The sequence below is a fragment of the Podarcis melisellensis genome (genome assembly GCF_964234715.1).
Source record: "Podarcis melisellensis genome assembly, chromosome: 5".
NCBI lineage: Eukaryota > Metazoa > Chordata > Lepidosauria > Squamata > Lacertidae > Podarcis > Podarcis melisellensis.
Genome location: NC_138537.1, coordinates 99,573,227 through 99,598,442, shown reverse-complemented (window position 1 = coordinate 99,598,442; position 25,216 = coordinate 99,573,227). Strand labels below are relative to the sequence as shown.

Genomic DNA, 25,216 nt, shown 5'->3' with positions numbered 1-25,216 from the left:
TTCTAACAAAGGAAGGTTGATTCTAGTTCAATTTTCTAGGTTTTTCAAATTTCATTCCAGATTTTAATATAGTTATCTCGGCAAAGGTTTAAATTCTTAACTGATACCCATATCCCCAATATTTAATCCCTCCCAATTTAATTCCCGTAATGTTCTTTTGCCCGTGAGTCTTGATTTTTAACTATCATTTTTGTTTTTTCCATATTTATATAGAATCCTGCTAAGTTGCCAAATTTTGTTATAGTTTCTATTGTCCTTGGGACACTTTCCATTGGATTTTCCAATGTCAACACAAATTGTTCACAAAGGCTTTCACTTTGTACTCTCTCTGCCCAGCCTTGATTCCTGTTAATTCATCATTTTTTCATATTTCTCTAGTTAATACTTCTAACATTAGGATAAACACAGTGGTGACAGGGACATCTCTGCCTTGTCTCCTTCTTGATACTACATTTTTCCATAACATTACTATTTATTATTAAGTTTGTCCATTGCTCTGTATAAACTGCATTTATCTTGTTGGAGAATGCTGTTCTGAATGCTATTATCTCTGGGTCAGGAAGACCCAGACATGTTGTCAAAGGTCATTTCAGCATCTGGGAATATTAGTGCTCCTTCTTTTTTCCAAGTATTCAATCACATTTAATACATTTCTAGTATTATTCCTTAGGTGTCTCCTTGGTAAAAAAAAAACCACACCAACCTGCTTGATCCTCATGAATATATGATTCTAAGAACACCGTCAGCCTTTTTGCTATTATTGCCGCATACAATTTATAATCATAGTTCAGTAAGGAGATCGGCCTATAGTTCTTGGGTTGGAGTATATCCTGATCTTGTTTGGGAAAGAGAGTAATGTAAGAATTCTTCCACAATGTTGGTGTCATTCTCCCTTGTAAAATTTCATTCATAAGATCTTTAAGGGGAGTGGATAATGTTTCTCTTAATGTTTTGTAATAGTGGCTGAAAGTCCTTCTGGACCAGGCTATTTGCCAGACTTTGCCTGCCATATTGATTTGTATGCTGTTGGTGGATTCTTGTTGTTTTATTGTTGGGCAGTGTATGTGATAAAGGGGAGCCATGCCAGAATTTTGATATGCTAAAGAGACTCCATAAGCTAACTTTGCAGGAGACAAAGCTAATTTTGTAGGAGACAAAGCAAACTGTCCTGCAATCCAGCAGATTCTAAAGACAGTAGCAACCTATTTTTGACCCACCCACCTCCACCTCTCCCTTTGCTCAGCTGTTAATGAGGCACACATTTTAGCTCACTTTCCCTTCCTTGCTTCTAGACAGGAGAGGGTGAATTGGTCTCTCTCCCCCCTTCTTCTCCTCCAAGTGGTCATCTCCCTCCACCCCCTTATTTCAGAAGAGAAGGGGTGTGTATGGATGTGCTTTTAGGCAAAGTGAGCTTTGCTTCTGGAGAGAGGGAGAGGGAAGGGAATCAAGGAAGTGGGGGTTGCTTACTTATTTTGAAAACTAATTTACTTCCTCCATTTGTGGGCATTCCTGTCTTATTTACATAATGAGGCACTGGAAATCTGCTTTTGAGAGGTTTGTGACCTCTTCTCTTCCCCCAACCCCTAATATTTAGGAAAAATATCATGGAATAATATTTAGGAGGATTATATGACATTTTAAAGATTTAACACATTTAAGCCCACTTTGTAAGTCTGACTTCACCTTGTTGTTTTATTGTAATGAATCTCATAATATTGGAATCCCATTCATGATAGGACATGGTGCCCGTCAAGGGACAGTTGGAGGATGGTGCTTACATTAATCTTTTAATGTTTTAAGAGAGTCGCAAATTCTGGATATTAAAAGGAAGGCCTGCAAAATGCATTAACATTTGTTTGCCATGGTAAATGTGGTACCCCAAAACCTTTCATGTAACAGGATTTTTGAAGGCTCGTCTGTACAGGCAGTCCTGCAAAAAAAGTTACCTTGTGATTGGAGAGGTACTGCTCAAAAATAATGAAATAGGCTGCAATCTCAATCCCATCTGTCTGGATCTATTTCAGTAGGATCTATTTCTGGGTAGAAATGGTTAGGATTGTGCTGTTAGGCCTATTCTTCTAAGAAGTTGGATATAATAGACATATTTAACTGTGACTGCAGTACCTGCTGAAGCAGTGACATAACATACAGTATTGAGCTGGGATTGAATAGGGACAAAGTGAGTGCAGCCATGTGCCAACGCAGCTGACGCCCGCTATGCGATGAGAGGCAACGACACGAAGCCGCCTTCTTTCCCTCAGTCTCTGCACAGCCCCCTACATGAGGGTCTGGCGCCCTTGTATGGGAGCAGCTGCTGTGGAGATTTTTTGGTTTGAACATTAAAGTTTTTGGGATGACCTTGTAAAATGGGTGATAAAAAGAAACGGATGATCAAATCATAACATAGAGTATTTAATCCGGAGTGGACAAATAGATAATTACTTACTTACACAAGATACAAAACATTGTGCCTTGTTTGCTGAGAAGTAATAGCCTTCTGAAGGAATGCAATCATTGTCGCCATTTCGAATTGAAACATCCTGACTTAAGTAAATTGGACACCAATGAAAAACAGATTAAAACGTCCAATTTGTTGAAAACTCTCAGTCGAGAACAATGGTTTTTCAAGAAAGCAAAGTCAGAAAATCAGGCGGCTACTAAGGTTAGTTTTCAGATTTTTAAAAAAATTGCTGCTGCTGCTGGGAAGTCTTTTTTTACTGAAGGTGACTTCATAAAGAAGTGTTTGCTGACTACACTTTCTGGATTATGTCCCGATCAAAAAGTGTTTTTGAGAATTAAGTTTGTCCCGTATGACAGTGCAGCGAAGAGTAGCTGATATAGCCAATAACTTTAACAATCAGTTTAATCAGAAGGCAAATGAATTCAGCTATTGGCAAAGTAGTTTAATCATTAATTATACCTTTACTTGGAAAGTGAGTTGCTAAAAACCTAACTTCGGTCCAAAGAAGTTTAGTCTATTTTAATTTTTGCCCCTACCTACAGTGGTACCTCGGGTTATAAACACCTTGGGTTACAAACACTTTGGGTTACAAACTCTATTAACCCGGCAGTAGTACCTCGGATTAAGAACTTTGCCCCAGGATGAGAAGAGAAATCAGGCAGCGGGAGGCCCCATTAGCTAAACTGGTACCTCAGGTTAAGAACCGTTTCAGGTTAAGAATGGACCTCCGGAATGAATTAAGTTCATAACCCAAGGTACCACTGTACTGCCAAGTTGTGCATTTCTGTTCTATGGGTTGACTTTTGAATGGTATTGCCTATTTTACCCTTTCTCCTGAAGCTTAGCAATCAGTAAGTGAAGCTATTCAGGGTACTGGCTTTTGAATGCCTAACCTCATTAGACTGAACTGTTTACTTTTGCTGGTCTTCAAAATGAGACAAACAATGTTATTCTCCTATACTTTTGTAAGCAGTACATATATTTGTTTTCTAGTGTGCATTTTTTAGAACTTGTGCCGGAGTGCCAGAGGTAAGGTGGTGACAAGTCAGAGCTGGCCACTCAGCAAACGTTTTGTGGGTGCCTGGGCCTCCAGGGTCTCCAGAGCTGGCACCACTGCCATGGAGTTTTCAAGGTTGTGCTTCACATAATTGGTTTCAAACTCTTCTCACAATGTGGTCTACAAACCGGTGTTGGACAATGTATTGATACATTGTGCAGCCCTATTAATCAGGCTTGGGGAAATAATTCTAACTTCCTAGGCACCACCTGGAACCAAACTATTAGGTTGTTAGCATACTTAGGAATCAAACGTTTTGTGTCTCTATTTGTAGGAAATGTATACTTTTTGTGCATTCTGAAATTTCCATTTTTATTCAATTTATTGATTTGTTTATTTGCAACAAAGAGCAGGAGAATTTGCATAGACTACCAGTGCAACTTCAGACATTGGTGGGAGACTCCTGTATGAATGAACTTGGACTGTCACCTTTCATTCTCCTATCTGATCCCTTTCTCATCTTGCACTGTTGATCCGTGGGAATTTGAGCACTCTGGGGAATTCCAGTTTTCCCTCTTTGCCAGGGCTCTTCTTGGTTGGTAATTAACAGTGTGATGTGTAAATAGTTCCTGGTAATATGTTTCTTCTTCTTTTTACAGTTATATATTGTTTCTAAAGACACTAGACACTTGGACTGGGGATGAATCTGTTTCTATTAGTCTGAATAGAATTGTGATAGAGCAAATGCTTTGCATACTGTAAGTTGCTGATTCAGTCTTTTGCATCTCTAGTTAAAGGATCTTGGGTATCAGATCTGGGGAAGAATCTTTCCCTGACAACTTGGAACCCCCCATGATAAAAGGAGTAGGCCAGTTCAGACTGTAATTCCCATCAGTCCCAGGCAGCATGAGCAGAAGTTGCAGTCCAAAACATCTGGATGGAATGAGGTTAGCAAAGGCAGGAGTAGCCAATACTAGGCTAGATGAATCAATTATCTGACTGACTGAAATCAGCATCATATGTTTGTTTATTTTTAAAGAAACATTTCTAACCCATTCTTCATCACAAGCAATATTCCTCCTTTGACAAACCTTTGTGGTAAATTCACATTAGTTGCTCTCATTAGCAGTGACATCTCATATTTCCCCACTATATAGAATTAATTTAAGATGCATTGCTATACTAATTTTGCTGATCTATTACTAATATTCTGCTGCAGTCTTCAATGGGAATGGCAAATGGCATTTGTGTTGTTGCTTCTTGGCAATGGAACAGGATGGGAAGTTGGAACTCATAATCTGGTTCTCATTTAAGCAAGTTCTCTTTCCTCTGACATTCCCTTTTGAAGTTGAAACGAATGTTCATAGTTTGAAGGTTCTGACAAGATTGGCTGCTTAGCATGTCTCATAAGGAGTTATGCAGGGGATGCGCACAATTATTGGCATGCATTTGGTTCCCTTCCCTTTTATTATTATTTTTCTTTCCAGATGACTTTTTAATCTCTCCCAGATCACCTCTCTCAGCATGCTATTGAAAGTCATGTGTTACATTAAGAAATCTTACACCATTGGTGAACATACATATAGCAGTGATATATAAACATGTTGCTCAATAGTTTTAAGCCTGTGGGTTTTGGTGTATCCTCATCTCTTGCAGGCCTATCCTAATCTTCTATTCGTTTTACTGCCTCAAGCACAGTCACTCTCTTTGTATATTTACAGTGGTACCTCAGGTTACAGACGCTTCAGGTTACAGATGCTTCAGGTTACAGACTCTGCTAAACCAGAAATAGTACCTCGGGTTAAAAACTTTGCTTCAGGATGAGAACAGAAATTGCGCAGCAATTGCGCGGCGGCAGCGGGAGGCCCCATTAGCTAAAGTGGTGCTTCAGGTTAAGAACAGTTTCAGGTTAAGAACGGACCTCCAGAACGAATTAAGTTCTTAACCCGAGGTACCACTGTACTTTCTTTTCTTACAGTGACCACAACCTGGTATGATCCAAAATGAAGAATATGCTTTTAAATAGGGGGCAATCTGCTTTTGCATATGTTTAATGTCCTCTTCAACTACAAGTCAAGGTGACAAAATAGATATTGCGTTAAACCCAATTTCTTCTTGTTGGTTGTTTCACAGATATTTTTGTCTTGTAGATATGTAGTAACTCCTGTGAATAAATCTTAAAGGTAGAGAAATGACAGCTGTTAACTAGATTAGTTTCTACTCTGGAGATCTAAAAAGTCTAGAGTGAGGCAGTTGGAGTAAAGCCCAGATGAATCAAAACAAACAATGAACTAAATCACTTTAAATGAATTTTGAGAAAGATTTGTATATTGTAAAGATACATATTACATAATAAGATTTATTTTTATGGTACAGTTTAAAATACAACTGGAGCAATGAACCTTATAACAAGGGTACAAGGGTACAACAAGACATGCAACACTTTGTATTCATCAATCATGAGATCACTTGAGCCCTTACCTTCATTAGTCAGTCATTAGATGGATTTAAACAGATTTTTATAAGAAGAGTTAATGTGAGAAATGACTTTTTGGCTTTGAAGAGAAATAATATTTTAGGCCCACCTTGTGTTGTTCAGTTATAATAGAACCAGAAAGAAGACAGAACAAAAAAAGGGGGGGTGCACCTGAATATCTTCTTATACAAGTCACCTTCATTTTCACAAGAGTCTTCATAGATATCAATGAATTCTTGCCATATTGCTGTGAATTTGTCCCTTTTTTAGGGTTGCCATATGTTAAGAGGTCAAAATCTGGACACAAAAAGTCGCCAAACTGTTTTAGGGTAATCTTCCAATAGTCTCTCTGCTGTAGCCGAGCCAGAGCCTGAACTAGGGCCCGGGCTGCCCACGCCAGAGCCCAGGTTGCCCAGAACCTGAACCAGAGCCCAGGTCACGTGTGTGTGTGTGTGTGTGTGCGCGCGCACACACACACGCACACACACACACAAAGATCCAGGACAGTTGCTTTAAAATGTCACACACACACAATGGACACGTAGGACCCCCAAGAGAAGACACGTCCAGGAATTCCTGGGTGTATAGCAAGTCTGCTTTTTTGTAATTTTTATCTGCTGCCAAAGCTGGCATGTCCTGAATCCATTTATTTACTGATGGGCCTTTTTGTGTATTATAAAGGTACCGTCATGTTTGTCTGTGCCCCCCCCCTTAAACTGATTCTCTCCACGTTTGGAATGGAAATAGAAGGGTTCTCAGTCACTCACCCCCTTAAGAATATGGAGGTTTTTACTCCTCTTCTTGCCGCAACAAGAACTTAGTTTCAATATCCATTTAAATGTTCACTTAAACCCCTCTTCTTAGCGATCCTTTGACATCTGATAAATTCAATCTCAGTCCTTTACATTTCTTCTCCTGTATAATTTTTCCTTGCAGTGAGTGCTTAGACCATGTTGGGGGAACCTCCTTTTTTCCTCCCATTGTGTTGTCAGATTAAAGTCTCAATTTTTACGCTGATCAGGTAAGAATTTCGTTTGTTAATAAGTGGAAAATTTACCACTTGATGCTCAGGGCTTCTCGCCATGGGGCAATAGATGCTTCTTGCGCTGGAGTTTTACTCCGCCCTGTTCCTTGCGAAGTGGCAAAGAGACCGGGGAGCTCCTTAAAAGGTGCCACCGAATCTTCTCCGGGCTCAAGACTCCCTCTTGAGCTTTTTGGGGATACACAGCGCCTTTGCGTTTCCTGCTAAACCCCTTTGAACGATCGGGTCCTTCTCTGAGGAGCAGAGTCGTGCCCCGACACCATTAGGCAGCAAACTGGAAGTCTCCTTGAAGACCCTGCCTGTCTCCAGTAGAGGAGAGTCATCCCAATCAGGAATGTCGTTCCCCCATCTGTAAACTGAAATTCACAGTAATAAAAATTTCCTTGTTTTAAATGCAAGAACAATAAACCAGCAAACAACATTCAATAAAAGTACCTTAAAATGGAGAAAAACGCAACTATATATCACAAACAAAATTGACAAGTGTACAAAAGAATAAAAAGTCCATTAAAGCTTGGGTAACCGCTTAAGTTTTAAACAGCTATCATTACTGTCCTAGCTGCAGGAATTAACTGAGGTAGGCCATTCCAAAAGGTGGGTACTGCTGCCAAGAAGGGCTTATTCCTGCGCTGTCACCAAGTGACAATTCACAATTCTATTATTCTATTCTATAATTTAGTTGAGATTCCTGTATCATAGCGAGTTGGACTTGATGACCTCGGGGTCCCTTGCAACTCTAGAATTCTATGATTCTATGTTGTAGAATAAGCAGCAGGGTCTCCTTCGCTTTGTCTGTACCTGGGGCAGTGGTCTGGAAGTTGTGCAGGGCTTTAAATTACAGCAAAACATTCAACATCCCTTGGGAGCTAATAGACAGCCAGTGTAGATATTTCAACACTGGTGTAACATATATATGTTACTTATAACTCATTGATAAGTTGAATACATAATTTTGTCTCCATTACATACTAACAGCTGAAAGTCATTTGCATCTCCCCCCTCCCCACTCTTTGAGTCAAGTTCGTTATGTTGACGTGATATAAATGAAAATAGACATCTTGCAATGAAGTATTTCTGTGCATCTTTTTTTTAAAAAAAACAACTAGATGTAAACTTAAAAATAGCAGGGAGCAATGTTGATAAAGATTTCCCTGATTTCCCTTATTCAAATGGGTCCTGCAAATAAAACCACTTGTGTGATAAATAATAGGAGCTGTGGGTTTTTATTTCCTATTTGTCTTATCTCTGAACTCCTATTTTGTATGCATAAGTAGGTGGTGTTCATTCTTACTGAGAAAGCCGGTGAGTTACTTACATCAGGGACGTCCAACTCCAAAGAGACTGTGATTACTCACAGAATAAAAAACTGGCAGTGACCTTTTTTTTAGGGAGGAAAGACAAAGTTGTTGAGCTTTTGGGGGGTTCTTTAGGGAGATGAGGAAAAAGTCACTCACCGAAAGATCGATCAGAGGAAACAAGCAGCCTCACAGGGAAAACTCCGTCTTCCGTTCTAGCAATCATGCGCGAATGGAGGGCGGGGCTGGATCCTCTTTTTCCCACGCTAACCCAAACCTCCCGAGGATCGACCAGTCTATTGCAGTTGACCAGTTGGACACCCCTGACTTACATGAAGAGCATTGGCTACATGTGATAATTGCTTGCATTGTACAGTGGTACCTCTAGTTGCGGAATTAATCCGTTTCAGGGTGTCGTTCACACTCCAAAAAGTCTACAACTAGAGCGCCTCTTCCGCGCATGTGTGCGGTGCAATCGAGCACTTTTGCGCATGCATGAAGCGCACAGATCACTTCTGCACATGTGCGTGTGGCGAACACGGAAGTAAACACTTCTGGGTTTGCCGCGTTCGTACGCTGAAAGTCCATAACGAGCGGAACACAACTAGAGGTACCACTGTACATGTGTTTTCAATTTGGATGCCATGTGCATTTAATATTGAAAAATTGATGGCTGCTTAGTGATAGCTGTCAATGCACAGGATCCCTTGCTCTTTCCTTACATAAAAGCCACATCATTTATTTTGCTACCTGTTATATTCCTTCATTGTTCCAGAACCTTTCCAGAGCTTCCCACTTAATAGGGAGTGGAAGGAACTCAATGCACTTTGAGAAATGTATATGTATGATACAAATAAATGCAAATTCATTTGCTGTGTGTATCCCACATTGATTGCATTTTAAAGTGTATATTTAAAATATATAGAATATAATGCCTGAAGAGATTAGCTGTATTTCCAAGAGACTGTCATTTTCTCATTAATAAAAGGCGAAATATTAATAAATAGAAGGTAGAACATACAGTGATGACTCATTGTTGTTTTGCACTGCTGTCTAGGATATTGTTCAGGCTAGAATGATTTGCACTGTGTGATTCTGTACATGTTTCTAATAGCCTAAGTGTGGAGAAGACTTTGTGCCGTTTATGTCTGGCATATAAGCCTGAAAAGGCCCCACTGAGGTATATGAAAAAGCACTTCCTTAGTGTTCCTGATGTTGGAAGACATAGTGAATTTTAACAAAATGTAGAATCTTAATTCCAATCATGGGAGGGGCTGTGGCAAAATGTTTTTCAGGAACCTTCAGCTTTTATTTTAAAAAGAAAAAAGCAAACCTCCGAGTCTCACCCTTTTTAGTCATGGAAATACTGTATACAGGAAAATGTTGTTGCTAAGATATTTGTTTGCTCTCAGCACTCCAGCCACTAAGACCAAGAGCATAGTTGCCTGTTTCTTTCTTAAAATTTATAACTATACTTCTGAATACCTAGCAGGTAGCGAGTATGCAGAAACCACTACCTTACTTTCATATTCATAGGACCATGTTTGGCGCATCCTATTTTGCCTCCTTGTCATTCTGCTGCCTGCTGCCAAAGCCTCCCTGGATGGTGTGGGAGTGCCCATGAAGTGGAGACCAGGATGGTGGGTTCTGGCAAGATTCTGCACAATCTTGTGGAGTGCACAAGATCTCAGAAGATTTCAGTGGAAGCTGGCAACGGCGGGGTGGGCGGGACATCCGCAAGGGCGCTGCATCTTGTGGTTCTGTCGCTTGAGGCAGCTGCCTCACCCTTTCTTATGGGTGGGCCAGAGCTGCATAGGGCCACCCAAATTTGGTGGTGTTAGTGGATGAAAAGATGATAGAGACTTTCAGCAGTGTTGTCCATATTATAACCTTGCCGTCCCAGTTGCACCTGAAAGGCCCATTCACTTGACAGTGGTTCTGAAAATGTGTTGATTTTTATGTTTTAATGTTTAATGTTGCCATTATTTTCAGTCTATTACTACCTAATAATTTTTTCACAGTTTTATTTTTCATGTGACCATATATTATTTGCCACTGTGCAAAGTTGGTTTGAGTACTGTTTGGCAGAAAAGTGGTATAAAAGCTTAATTAAAATGTCTATAATATAGCTCAGGGTGAAACAGAATTGACATAATCCGAGTATTGATTATCATTTGTTCCTCGCGTTGATTGGAAGAAGGTCTTGAAGGGTATGGGGAAAATGTGCATAATATCTGATTTCCCTTTAAAAAACAATAGGTTCATGTACTGGACAGACTGGGGAGAAGTGCCAAAGATAGAACGTGCTGGGATGGATGGCTCAAGCCGCTCAGTTATAATCAACGCAGATATTTATTGGCCAAATGGATTGACCTTGGATTATGAAGAACAGAAGCTCTATTGGGCAGATGCTAAACTGAACTTCATTCACAAATCAAATCTGGATGGAACAAATAGGTAAGAGTTGTGTTTTGCTTTTTTAAAAAAAAACTTTGTGAGATTGTATTCTAAATAAATACAACCGTGGTACAAGTATATGAACCAATTGAAGCCCTTGAATACCATGTTTATAGTTTGTTAAATTTCAGATGTTTGAGTTTAGAAGCATAATGTAGAGAGAGATCATAATGCAGACAGAGATCAGACTGCAATTTGCTGAGAATCCCAAAGGGAAACTTCTTAACTTGCTTTATTAAAAAATGAGTCTATATTGATCTTCATAAAATGTAGTTCTTCAGAGTCTCCCCTACAGTGCTATAGCGATGGTGCCTTTTAAAAGTACTGTATTTTAATCCCCTTCTTGGAAAATATGTGCCTGTTGATCAAATGCACAGAAAAAATAGTGTAGGCAGTGCTCTGACTAAATTGGTTTGCTGGGGTGCCCAAAGTGTACAATAGCTTGGGCAAGCTCAGTGGAACTTTCTTTTGAATTGACAGATCTCTATCTCATACCACAACCAACCTTTGAAAATTCTTCAGTTTCAAAAGATGATTGCCATGTATTATTATTGGAGGCGAGAGATAAAACTTTTGTTCAGGAAACACAAGGGAGGCCCACACATGTTGGCCTGCTTAGATAGCCAGCCGAAACTAAAATCTGACCTCTAACATTACACTGCACTTTGGAGCTACTTGTAAAATATTAAGAACTTACTGCTGCTCCCCCCCCCCCCCCGCAACCAGTGCTTCCAGTGTGAATGAAAAAAGCGGCCCCACTTTCCTCATTAAATTAAAATATGCGCTGGCAACTGGCAAGTATCTGTAAATTTATCCATAGCAGAGTTCTGAAATCTACTACATTAGTTGTGCCCTTTAAAGACTCATCTAAGCTGAGACTGTCAAAATATAAAATGATAGCCTTCTGCATTACAAATTGCAAATGAAGGGTGGTTTTTCTTGGAGTTATGAAATAATAATAGTTTGCATAACTGTGGCAATGTTCAGTTTGTTCTTGACAGCTGATTTTTCTTTTTGAATTGTAAGTTATTTTGCAACCCAGATATTCGAGCTCTGGAAGATTAGTGTGGCCTCATTTGCACATAACACTAACATGAACATGGCTTAGTGAGAATGAGCAAACATGCAGCTATATTGCCACTTTACTTCCCCAGTCTTGCTGCTACCACACAATGCAGAGCTAAGCTATGACTTGGCTTAGCATTCTCAGCCAGCCTCGCACTTTATCTTTTAATTTCTCAAAACTCTGCAATTTCAATTTGTCACCTTCCTGTTCCAAAATCTCCCAATATTTCGGCCATTTGGCCTCCATATTGAGCTTTTTCTGAGCCTTCGCTTCCATCGGTGATAACCACCTTGGGGTTTTGTTTTCAAGTAAATCTTTATATCTTATCCATACATTAAACAATGCTTTCCTGACAATATGGTTTTTAAATGCTTTATGTGCTTTAACCTTGTCATACCACAGATATGCATGCCACCCAAAAACGTTATTAAAACCTTCTAAATCCAAAATGTCTGTGTTCTCAAGAAGCAGCCATTCTTTCAGCCAGCAAAATGCTGCTGATTCATAAGAGTTTAAGGTCTGGCAGGGCAAATCCACCTCTTTCCTTTGCATCAGTTAATATTTTAAATTTTATTCTGGGCTTCTTGCCCTGCCAGACAAATCTAGAAATATCTCTTTGCCACTTCTTGAAACAGTCCATTTTGTCCAAAATTTGCAATGATTGGAACAAAAACAACATTCTTGGCAATACAGTCATCTTTATAACAGCAATACGGCTTAGCAAGGAAAGCTTCAAGTTTGACCATATTTCTAGGTCCTTTTTCACTTCTGACCAACATTTCTCATAGTTATCTTTAAATAAATTTAAGTTCTTAGCGGTCATGTTAACCCCCAGGTATTTCTTAACCAATGTTAAACCTGTCTCCTTCTGAAACCTCTCTTTCTCAATCGGTGTTAAATTTTTCTCAAGAGCCTTAGTTTTTAACTTGTTCAACTTAAAACCTGCCACTTGACCAAATTCTTGAATCAGTTCCAATACTCTTTTAGTACTAGATTCTGGCTCCTGTAGTGTCAATACTAGGTCATCTGCAAAAGCTTTCAATTTGTACTGTTTGGCTCCGACCTGTATACCTTTGATCAGATGGTCCCTTCTGATCATATTTAGCAAAACCTCCAGAACCGAAATGAAGAGCAATGGGGAAATTGGGCAGCCTTGTCGTGTCCCTTTCTCTATCTTAAATTCCTCTGTCACCACATTATTGACTATTAATTTAACCTTTTGTTCTGAGTAAATTGCACCTATACCATTTTCAAACCCTTGACCAACCCCCATCCCCTGAAGATTTTTCTTCATGAAACTCCAAGAAATATTATCAAAGGCTTTCTCCGCATCTACAAAAATTAAAACTGCTTTAGTATTAATGTTCACTTGCAGCTTCTCCAAGATGTTAATTATATTCCTCGTATTGTCAGACAAGTGTCTACCCGGGAGAAAGCCAGCTTGGTCTTTATGTATCTCCTCTACTAATACTTTTTTTAGTCTTTTAGCCAAAATATCTGCAAAAATTTTGTAATCCACATTAAGCAGGGATATGGGGTGGTAGTTCTTGAGTTGTGTCTTTTCAGACTCAGTTTTCGGTATAAGTGTAATATAGGCTTCCTTCCACGACTCTGGCGCTTTTCCCCCCTCCAGAATTTCCTTTAGTGGTTGAATTATCCAATCTTTCAAAGATCTGTAGTATTTTGAGATTAAGCCATCCGGCCCTGGAGATTTGCCCAACTGCATATTCTGGATGGCACCTTCCACCTCCTGTTCTGTTATTTTATAATTCAGCATTAACTTATTTTCTTGAGAGATTTTTTGTAATCCATTTGTTTTTAGGAATTGATTTATATCAGTTTCTTTCTGTGGCCCTTGTGTATACAGTGGTGCCCCGCAAGACGAATGCCTCGCAAGACGAAAAACCCGCAAGACGAAAGGGTTTTTCGGTTTTTGCGACGCTTCGCTAGACAATTTTCCCTATGGGCTTGCATCGCAAGACGAAAGCCCATAGGGAAATCTCGGGGACCTTTTTTTAAATGCTGGCTGTGGGGAGCAAAGCCTTTTCCCCCCCTCTGGACTTCAGAAGAGGTCCAGGAAGGCCGGCGGGGGCGAAAGGCTTTGCTCCCCACCGCCAGCATTTTAAAAGCGGTCCGGGATAGCAGGTAAGCGCTTCCCGCTATCCCGGACGGCTTTTGAAGGCAGGCCGGGGGGGCAAAGACTTTTGCCCCCCGGCCGCCTTGGGAAGAGGTCCTGGACCTCTTCCCAAGGCGGGCGGGGGGCAAAAGTCTTTGCCCCCCCTGCCTGCCTAACCGGGGGCTTTTAAATCGCCCCGGGACTGTCCGGGGCGATTTAAAAGCCCCCGGACGGCTTTTGAAGCCTCCCCCCGCCGCCCGGCATCGGAACGATGTCCCGAAGCCGGGCGGCGGGGCGGGAAAGCCTTCCCCCGCCGCCCGGCTTCGGGGCATCGTCCCGATGCCGGGCGGCGGGGCAAGAAAGCCTCCCCCCGCCGCCCGGCATTGGAACGATGTCCCGAAGCTGGGCGGCGGGGCGGGAAAGCCTTCCCCCGCCGCCCGGCTTCGGGGCATCGTCCCGAAGCTGGGCGGCGGGGCGGGAAAGCCTTCCCCCGCCGCCCGGCTTCAGGGCATCGTCCCGATGCCGGGCGGCGGGGCGGGAAAGCCTTCCCCCGCCGCCCGGCTTCGGGGCATCGTCCCGATGGCGGGCGGCGGGGCAAGAAAGCCTCCCCCCGCCGCCCGGCATCGGAACGATGTCCCGAAGCCCGGCGGCGGGGCGGGAAAGCCTCCCCCCGCCGCCCGGCTTCGGAACGATGTCCCGAAGCCCGGCGGCGGGGCGGGAAAGCCTCCCCCCGCCGCCCGGCATCGGAACGATGTCCCGATGCCGGGCGGCGGGGCGGGAAAGCCTCCCCCCGCCGCCCGGCTTCGGGGCATCGTCCCGATGCCGGGCGGCGGGGCAGGAAAGCCTGCCCCCGCCGCCCGGCTTCGGGGCATCGTCCCGATGCCGGGCGGCGGGGCGGGAAAGCCTCCCCCCGCCGCCCGGCTTCGGGGCATCGTCCCGATGCCGGGCGGCGGGGCGGGAAAGCCTCCCCCCGCTGCCCGGCATCGGAACGATGTCCCGAAGCCCGGCGGCGGGGCGGGAAAGCCTCCCCCCGCCGCCCGGCTTCGTAACGATGTCCCGAAGCCCGGCGGCGGGGCGGGAAAGCCTTCCCAAGGCGGGCGGGGGGCAAAAGTCTTTGCCCCCCCTGCCTGCCTAACCGGGGGCTTTTAAATCGCCCCGGGACTGTCCGGGGCGATTTAAAAGCCCCCGGACGGCTTTTGAAGCCTCCCCCCGCCGCCCGGCATCGGAACGATGTCCCGAAGCCGGGCGGCGGGGCGGGAAAGCCTTCCCCCGCCGCCCGGCTTCGGGGCATCGTCCCGATGCCGGGCGGCGGGGCAAGAAAGCCTCCCCCCGCCGCCCGGCATTGGAACGATGTCCCGAAGCTGGGCGGCGGGGCGGGAAAGCCTCCCCCCGCCGCCCGGCTTCGGGGCATCGTCCCGGAGAAGTCCTACGCTGTCCCGGGCGATTTTAAAATGCTGCCCGCCAGAAGAGGTCGGGGGAAGGCGGTTTCCATAGGAACGCATTAATTGATTTTCAATGCATTCCTATGGAAAACCGTGCATCGCAAGACGAAAAACTCGCAAGACGAAGAGACTTGCGGAACGAATTAATTTCGTCTTGCGAGGCACCACTGTATAACTGTTTAAAATACCTCTGGAAACATTTTCTGATTTCCACTGGATTCTGTACATTCTTTCCTTCCACTTCCAAATTGGTAATAGTGTTGAGTTTTTGTCTTTTTTTCATTTGCCAAGCTAACAGTTTCCCACATTTATTAGCCGATTCGAAAAAAACTTAAAAGTTTTTGAGAACTTTTAATAGTGGTATGATACTGACTTAGTACTCAAAATTCACTGCCAACCTTTAAAGATAAGTGCTGTTTTCCTATATATGGTGGTGAAGAGGACTCTCTGCTCTAGGAACCTAATTAGGCCCACCAGACCTTGGAAGTTGACCCACCAGACCATTTTGGGCAAACCATGGCCACTTTTTCTAACATCATATGAGTTCAGTTACAGGAAAATCTGAGCCATGGTCAAAACGCAAAAACTGGTAACACTCACACCTAAGTGTGCTCCCAGTTCTTCCTTTACTGCCAAACTCTGATGCTTTTAAAATTTGACTACTTTTTATGTAACCCTGCATGAAGACTGAAAAAGGTGTCTAATTCATAAAGTACAGTGGTACCTTGGGTTATATACTTCAGGTTACATACACTTCAGGTTACAGATTCTGCTAACCCAGAAATATTACCTCGGGTTAAGAACTTTGCTTCAGGATGAGAAGAGAAATTGTGTGGCGGTGGCGCGTCGGCAGCAGGAGGCCCCATTAGCTGAAGTGGTGCTTCAGGTTAAGAACAGTTTCAGGTTAAGAGCAGACCTCCAGAATGATTTAAGTTCTTAACCCGAGGTACCACTGTATCACATTTAAGTTACAGCTGCAAAGGTTGGTTGGTTTTTTGGTTAGGTTTTTTGGTGTCACCTGCCCTGTGATCTTAGGTTGCCGGGTGGGTAGCAATAAGAATCTTTGAATTTGAATTCAGAGTTCAAATTGGGGGTGCAAAGGAAAATAATAGTCCACTTTGTCCTAGGTATTCATTTTAAAATTAAAACCAAATGCTACGGACCTGTGTGGTAGGGAGAAGCAGTTCCTGTTTAAACCATGACTTAAGACCCAGGGCTGTGACATGAATGTTTATTATTACGGCCATACTGAAACCGGAATTTCTGTATAGTTCTTTACAAAAACGATAAAAACAACCAAAGTAGAATTTAACAATCAATATACTAATTAAATAGACTTAAAATGTATATCTAAGGAAATAAGAACTCCATTTAAGAATTTAAAGAATAAGAAAAATTAACTATAAGCTGTAATGGTTTATGACTGTGCAGCTGTGTAATCTTTCGCATTACATTCTTTGACTTATGGCTATTGCACAAAATCTAGCTGCATTTCTAGTGACATATGGATTCCAGTCAGACAAGAGCTAATTTAAATAATATTCTTCCATTTTCCCTGGTACTTTTTGTACAAGTGGGCTTATGAGAGGCTCTGGGATCTGTATAAAATCTACAGTGGAATGGAACACGGCCCACTGCTTCACTTTGACCCCTCTTACACGTGCAGACCCTCTCACTGTATCTGTCTTCCAATAGTGCAGATGGCAAGACATTGAATTTAGCTTGCTTAATGCCTTTCTAAATTTGGGGATGTTCAAATTCGTCTAATAATTTGGAAGTGCCGGACCATTCTGTTTGTCCAAAGCATAGGATATAGATCAGCTTGAGCTAAATGGGTTTGTAGTTCAATATTTCTAATTCTTTGTGAAATTTTCACTTTTGCTTTATTGTATCCCTGTGTTAGGATTTAAGTCAAAAGCTTTCACAGACGACATGGTCCTGACATTAGAATAACCTCTTGAAAGTACCCCAGAGGCACTGGAGTTTGGGAAATAAGCAGGCTTTAAACTAAATAAAGATGAAACTAAAATTTTAATTAAAAAAAATGGATGGACAATCAAAAAATAATTTAGAAATAATCAGTGGACTGAAAATAGAGAAAAAGTGAAGTATCTGGGAATATGAATAACGGCTAACAACCATAATATTTTTAATGATAACTATGTGAAGAAGTGGAAAGAAATCAAGAAAGATCTGAAAATACGGTGTAGAATACAATTGTCCTTTTGCGAGGGAAATCTCTACTATAGAAATGAATGTTCTCCCAAAAATACTGTTTCTGTTTCAAACAGTACCAATACTTATTGATGCACGATGCAAAAAGAACGATCCAAATTTATTTGGCAGGGGAAGAAACCCAGAATAAAGCATATGATTATACTTTGAGGCATTGTGTTTGTGCTGGATTAAGGAATGGAACTTACTGAAGAACACCCAACTGCTAGATTCGGGAGGGCATGTTGTTAAATATGGATGGCACAGGTGTATGTGGTATGGCAAAGCCCAAATTTACAAGAGCTTCTCCAACTATTCTCCAACAATTCTCTCCCCGATGCTTTTTAACATCTTTATGCGCCCCCTTGCCCAGATTATTGGGAGCTTTGGGCTGGGCTGTCACCAATATGCTGATGACACTCAGCTCTATCTGCTGTTGGATGGCCACACTGACTCGGCCCCGGACACAGTAATCAGATGCTTGGAAGCTGTGGCTGAATGGTTTCGTGGGAGCCGATTGAAACTAAATCCTTCGAAGACAGAGGTCCTATGGCTAGGTCGGGGTGGCATGGGGATGAGGGACCAACTCCCCTCTCTTGCGGGGGCCCAATTAGTCCCATTGCCTTCCGTTAAGAGTCTGGGTGTAATACTTGACGCCTCCCTTTCCATGGAGGCGCAAGTTACAGCAACAGCCAAGGTGACATTTTTCCACCTTCGCCGCATCAAGCAGTTGGTCCCTTACCTTTCCCGCCCCGACCTGGCCACAGTGATCCATGCAGCGGTCATCTCCAGGCTTGACTACTGTAATTCGCTCTACGCGGCGCTGCCCTTGAAGCTGTCCCAGAAGCTCCAGCGGGTGCAGAATGCTGCAGTGAGGCTCCTCACGGGGTCTCTGCCATGGGAGCATATTCACCCAGTGCTTTTCAAGCTGCACTGGCTCCCGGTGGAGTGCAGGGTCAGATTTAAGGTGCTGCTTTTGACCTTTAAAGCCCTTCACGGCCTAGGACCCTCGTACCTACGGGACAGCCTCTCCTGGTATGTCCCACGGAGAGCCTCAAGGTCCATAAATAGCAACACCCTAGTGGTCCCGGGCCCTAAGGAAGTTAGATTGGCTTCAACCAGAGCCAGGGCCTTTTCAACTCTGGCTCCGGCCTGGTGGAACGCTCTGCCTCATGAGACCAGGGCCCTGCAGGATCTGTTTTCTTTCCCGGCCTTGGCTGGGGAGGACGGGGTATAAATTATTATTATTATTATTATTATTATTATTATTATTATATCAGAAAGAACTTGATTAGAGTCTGGGCAAACACAAAAACCTACTGGAAAGAAAGACACCACTGTGGTTATCCCTGACAGAAGCAATAGCTAGGAAAAAGATTAATATGGAGAAACAGTGGGGTACATACAGAGATCTGTTGGATCTTGTGGGAGGGGACCAAAAATGAAAAAAATAGAAGAAATTAAAGACTATGTACCGCCTGGTAAACTATTACCTACTTAATGCTCTATTTAAGGTAGACAAAAAATACGGTTTTGCATGCTCCATATAGCAGCTGAGCTAGAATCTTTGCTGTAAAAACCTGAATAGCAGAAGGGGATGAATTGTCCTCCACTTTTAAAGAAGAATGAGAGAAGTGCCTTTAAGCTTCTTTGTATATTTGCAACAGCATTTTCCAGTTGTAACTTCTGTGTACCTGTTGAGAGATACCTATAGGAAGTTACCTGCTCTATTTTATGGCTGTTCATTTGCCATCTGTATTTCATCCTTTTCCTAGAGAACATAATAATCTTAGTTTTATCATAATTAATTTGTAATGATTCCTTTTTGCAATAACTCCCCAAGGCTCTCAACAATCACCTCAAGTCCACTTTTGTGAGAGACAAGAGTACTACATCGTATGCATATAATATAATTTGCAGGGCTTTGTTTGACAGACTAGGATATTGAGTGTGTTGCACTTGTAAGCTTCCTACCAAATAATTTATATAAAAAGTAAAGAGAATAGGGGCAAGGGCGCATCCCTATTTTACTCCATTGAGAGAAGGGGTGGAGCAGGATAGATGACCTTTGCTATTACATCTCAGCCGCAAACGAGTGTTTTCATAGAGGCAGCATATCAAAGTCAGTAAATGACAGTCTATATTTGTTTCTTCCATCTTGTCCCACAGCCTCTGTCTTGGTATAAGGTCAAAAGTAGATTTAAAATCATTGAAGGCAGCATAAAGCGCACCTCCAACTGGGGCTGTGTATTTCTCAACCAAGTGCTGTAGGACAAGCCCACTGTGGATTGATCCTTCCTGGAGCCTGCCTGCTTGTCATTTGGAATTTTTTCTTGTTCAAGACAGCCTGTCGTTTTCCCAATAGATGGCTGACGTACAGTTTCCTAATAATGTTGGGTAGACTAATGGGTCTGTAGTTTGCAGGTTCTGTTCTTTTCCCTTTTTATATATTGGAAAGGTTCACACTAGACCCCAGTCCTCAGGGCTACATGCTGAAAGATCAATGCTTGTGAATAAAGCTACCAACACGGGCATCCACCAGTAGAAGCTAGATTTAAATACTTCAGGTGGAATACCATCGTTTTGGGGGGCCTTGCCTCTTTTGCGCATAGAGATAAGACTCTTAATTTCCAAGATGGTTACTGGGGGCCAGTTTGGAAGGTTACATGTATTTACCCTTTTATTCTGTGCTACCTCCTGCCCTGTTTGCCCAGTAGCATATATACTATTAAAATGGGATTCCCAAGTCCTTGCAGGGATACTATACTCGACCCTGGTTGTAAGGTTGGGCCAGCCTTTGGCAACCAGCTTCCAAAAAGTCTCCATGTCTTTGCCCTTTGCTTCTTTTCTTAAATTCCACCAAGCCTCTCTCTGGGCAGGGCCGTGACATAGTTACCTGAAGTTTCACCTTTCCCACAAACCCGTCCAGCAGCTGATAGTTATTAGAGGCCTTTCTCTGGTTGCCCCTTACTTCTGAGGTTTCCAAGAGAACAGAGCAGAGGAAACTATTGAGGGCAAAAAAGTTCCTTCAGAAACAAGAACTCTTGCTCAAATAAGGAGAACAAAAAGAACCACAATATTCAGCAAAAGAATTTTGCAGACAAAAATGAAATAAAAAATGGAGAATTATACATTTGATGAATGTATAATTGGAAATAAAAAATTAATTATACCAGAAACAGGAAATTAGCTAGGGAAGCAGATGGACAGGAGACAAGGGAGTTAAAGGAATGCTGAAGCATTATAAGGAAAAGCTGAATTATTTGTTTGTTTATGTCCTCTTTGTGGAAGATGCAGGGCAGAAACCTGTGCCTGAACTAAGTTTTTCAGGAAGGGAGTCTGAAAAGCTGAGGAATATAGTGGAATGGTTTTATTCCTCTTAGTTTTATTGCATTGTTGGTTAAGTAGATTCACAAATTTTAAATTTTTAAATTTTCTTTGCATGTTGTCCTGAAATCCGTTTTTGAACACAAATATAGTGGTGACGCTATTAGGTGGCCTTATGGGCAACTAAAAAAATGAACAAGCTGCTAGCTCTGGATGTTACCCAGCCAAAAGTTCTTAAGAACTCAAGGTGAAATTGCTGATCTTCTAACAAAAGCATGTAACTTAGTTGCTGAAATTGGCTGTCGTAGCCCGTCCAATATTATTTTTGAAAGGGCTCTGTGGTGAATTCAGGAAACTAGTCCTGCTTGCTTAATGTCTGTTCTGTGGAAATCACTATTAAATATAATCAGGTATATAGGAGAGCATGTGTTGCTAAAGAAGAATTGGCATGTCTTCTGCAAAAGCCTGTCTACCTCTCTGAAAAAGTCATTCAATAAATGCTGCTGAGTAATGTGATCAGCCATGGCATAAGAGAATGAGTTATGTTATGGATCACTAATAACTTTAAAAAACAACAACTGAAGAATAGGAATAAATTAACAGTCCCTCACAATGGAGGGATGTAAAAGGAGGATCCACACATTCTATTTTGGGCCAGTGATTTTAAACTTGTTCATCAATGACCTAGAGTTAGAGCAAAGTAGGTATTGCTGACACACAATAATTCAGGGTGGTAAAGACAAAACTGGCTTTGCAAAGAGCTCCAATTCAAGCTTCCTTCAAGGAGGTGAGTGTGCTGTACATGGTTCTCATGAAGGGATACGAACATGTTTGTTCAGAAATCAACATCTCTTCCTTAAATCATAAAAAAGCACAGCTGAAGTCCATTTGGGTGCCTTGCAAGCTCTTCCCTGCTTTTCCACATAGTTGCACTCAGGCAATTGTGATTAGTGTTTAGGAACAAACAAACCTGTGTGCTTTTATAGCATGGTAGTTATTGGTGAATTTGAAGTTTTCAGATTAAAGGCTGCCCTGTTGGAGAATGCAGTGTTGATAATACTAGTGATTTGCATATGTGGTGGGAACATCAGGTTATAAAATACGAAAGCATGCCATTGGGTGGTATAAGTAAGTATAGAGTGCTGTTGAAAGCCCTCATTGTATTATTGAGATTTAGAAAAGATATTGAGGAACCACAGGAGTTGATGCTAATCTCATTACTACTTCTTAAATAGAGCTAGCATGTGCACGCACACACACACACACACACACACACACTTGTGCACCAACCACAAGAGTCAGTTTGGATCCTGGTTCAACATGTTGAAAAATTGCCCAATTTAATCCGAGGTATTGTAAGGGCTGTCTAGTTCAGATCAGGTCTAAGTCCCAACCCCCAAAAAGACAGAATTGTGACTAACCCATTTATTATTATGGGGACCTTTTTTTTTTAAGGCTATAATGTGTTTTTTTACTCTTGATAGAACTGGTTGACATTTGCAGACATAGTTGCCTTTCTTAAGTGAATGAAGCCTGCCAAATAGGATTATATATTTAATTAATTTGGACCCTGCCCTTCCTTCCAAAGGAAGCCAGGGAATTCTTGTGCTGATCACCTTTAAAAGGTTTAGGGAGAAAAAGATGAAACTTCTCTCATTCCTGCCACCCTGACAGGGTGAGGGAGGGGTGCATGAGAGGGCTTTCTCAGGGGCTGCTCCCAGACTTTGGAACTCCCTCCCTGGAGAAGATGGACTGGTTCCCTCCTTGCTGCCGTCTGCCGTCAAGCGAAGACTTTCGTGTTCCAACAGGCTTTTGGGAACTGATTGCTTTGAATGAAAGGGTTGATGATGTTTTTATTGAGATTCTCTGTATGTTTTTAATACATGATAGGTAGGTAGGTAGGTAGAGAGTTTTATTCTATCAGTGTTAATTGTTTTTTAATTATTGTTTTCCTCTCTATGTGGATGGCAGCTAACGGATTGAGGTTGAATCCCAACAAGACAGAAGTACTGTTTTGGGGGGACAGGGGGTGGGCAGGTGTGCGGGACTCACAGGTCCTGAATGGGGTAACTGTACCACTAAAGGACCAGGTGCTCAGCCTAGGAGTCATTTTGGACTCACAGCTGTCCATGGAAGCTCAGGTTTACCAGCTCCATCTGATACTCCGGCTAAGACCCTTCCTGCTTGTGTCCTGCTGTCTCATCAGAGTGGTACATGCCCTGCTTATCTCCCACTTGGACTTCTGCAATGGAACTCTACATGGGGCTGCCTTTGAAGGTGACCCAAAAACTACAACAAATCCAGAATGCAGTAGTTAGACTGATGACTGGGAGCAGCCGCTGGGACCATTTAACACTGGTCCTGAAAGACCTACATTGGCTCCCAGTATGTTTTTGAGCACAATTCAAAGTGTTGGTGCTGACCTTTCAAGCCCTAAATGGCCTCAGCCCAGTATACCTGAAGGATTATCTCCACCCCCATCGTTCAGCCTGGACATTGAGGTCCAGCTCCAAGGGCCTTCTGGCGGTATCCTCACTGCAAGAAGTGATGTTACACGGAATCAGACAGAGGGCATTCTCACCAGTGGCGCCCAGTAAAATTTTTGTTGCTGTTGTTGCTGCTATTTATTTGGTAGATGACTTTTATCCAAATGCCCTCTCCTTCTGAATAGAATTTCTATGGCTCCTTGTTATACATCTGTGCCGGGAGCAATGAAATAAGACGGGAAATGGCTAGAGCCCAAGTAGAGGAAGACTCATGCCTCATGTTGTATCTGACCAAACACAGGAGCATGGTCATGGGCGCAGGGTGTGCCTGGGCACACCCTAATGTTTTTTTTTAAAAAAAAACAGGAAACTTGGCAAGGAGGGAGAGAGCACACAGCAACCTGCCTCCCTCAGCTGTCCAAGCAACTCACCATCATTTGTGGAGAGAGCTCAGTGGGAGTGAGGGGCTGCTTTTGCGGTGCGCAAGCAAGGAGGAGGAGGAGGCATCTGCCCTGAAGATCTGCCCTCCCTCTCGTCAGCCATGGGTCTTTTTCTGTGCATGAAAAATAGATTATTTTGTCTTCTTGACCACTCTTGTTGTGGTTGTTTTGCGAGCTTTTTGACTCTTTACCTCTTTCTTGTCCTCATTTGCCTTGTCATTTCCTCCACCTTCCTTCCTGAAATAAATAATGGAAAATTCTCCCAGTTGAAATGTGCTGTGCATGCCTATGCACAGGATAGAGCTCATCGTTGACCCTATTCTAGTGGTGGTGATGGTGAGAATTAAATGGATTAAATATTATTCTCTCTGGCTAGAATCTCTGTTAGAATATTAGATATCAAAATGCATCTCCTAAAATTCTCATGTTCTGAATGTTTTATCACGTTTTTCTTTTTTGAAATGCACCTCTTTGCAGTCCATAGTTAGTGCGACCTCTTTTTTCTTTCAGTGCATTTTGTATACTGATGTATAAAATATTAATTCAAATGTCAAGACTGCAATCCTATGTGCAGTGAATTGCAAGTGTAAGAATGTATGTAACCCTGCGGCATATATAAAGTAGTATTAGAGAGAGGGACAGCAAAGGTTGGAGTCTGCATTGTTGAAGTTGACAGAAAGAGAAAGTGTATTTGAGAAGAGGTGCAATACTGGGTGGAGGAAGACTAATCCTGGATGATTTCTGTAAGGAAATTTTACTGTATATATTCTGTAAATGTGTAAAACATTGAAAGTGTACTGTATTAAGCTTCCTGGGTTGTTTTGGTTACAAATTGCTTTTTAATGCTGAAATATTGACACATTTCATGACGTTCTTAGCAAATCATGAGTTTGCCTCTATGAGTTACTTCAAGCAGTGTGCAACCCTAAAACTATAAAATCCTCAGTTAAGATTTAAAATAAACCTATTCAGGTTCTCTTAGCCGATTAAGGGAAGATAAGGTTGTCCTAATTTTTAAAATAAATTTAGGCAATTTAGCAGTTCAGACCTAAGAAAAAGGATGGTTGATAAGAGTCCAATTAGAGCTTCTTTCCTAGATCTAAGGACTTTGCTTGTAGATTGAACATACGTTTTCCATTTGTTTTCCACCAGGCAAGCTGTCATTAAAGGGTCTCTTCCACATCCTTTTGCTCTGACATTATTTGAGGATACACTGTATTGGACTGACTGGACCACACGTTCTGTCCTGGCTTGCAACAAATACACTGGGGAGAACCTGCGTGAAATACATTCCAATATATTTTCTCCCATGGATATTCATGTGTTCAACCAACAACGACAGCCCAGTGGTGAGTTCTCTGTTCCCCCACTATTGCTAACTACAACTTTGAACAGAT

The 25,216-nt window shown here is 42.3% G+C and overlaps 1 protein-coding gene across 3 annotated transcripts in view; it reads left to right on the top strand.

The window, feature by feature from the left end:
• LRP6 (LDL receptor related protein 6) overlaps positions 1-25,216 on the top strand; it is a 106,011-nt gene that overhangs the window by 21,158 nt on the left and 59,637 nt on the right. For 2 of the 3 annotated variants that reach the window (XM_081913289.1, XM_081913291.1), the window contains exons 3-4: positions 10,531-10,728; positions 24,972-25,168. In XM_081913289.1, the coding sequence (XP_081769415.1) occupies positions 10,531-10,728; positions 24,972-25,168 (395 nt within the window). The remainder of the gene's footprint in view (positions 1-10,530; positions 10,729-24,971; positions 25,169-25,216) is intronic. The other variant, XM_081913290.1, reaches the window with a different exon arrangement.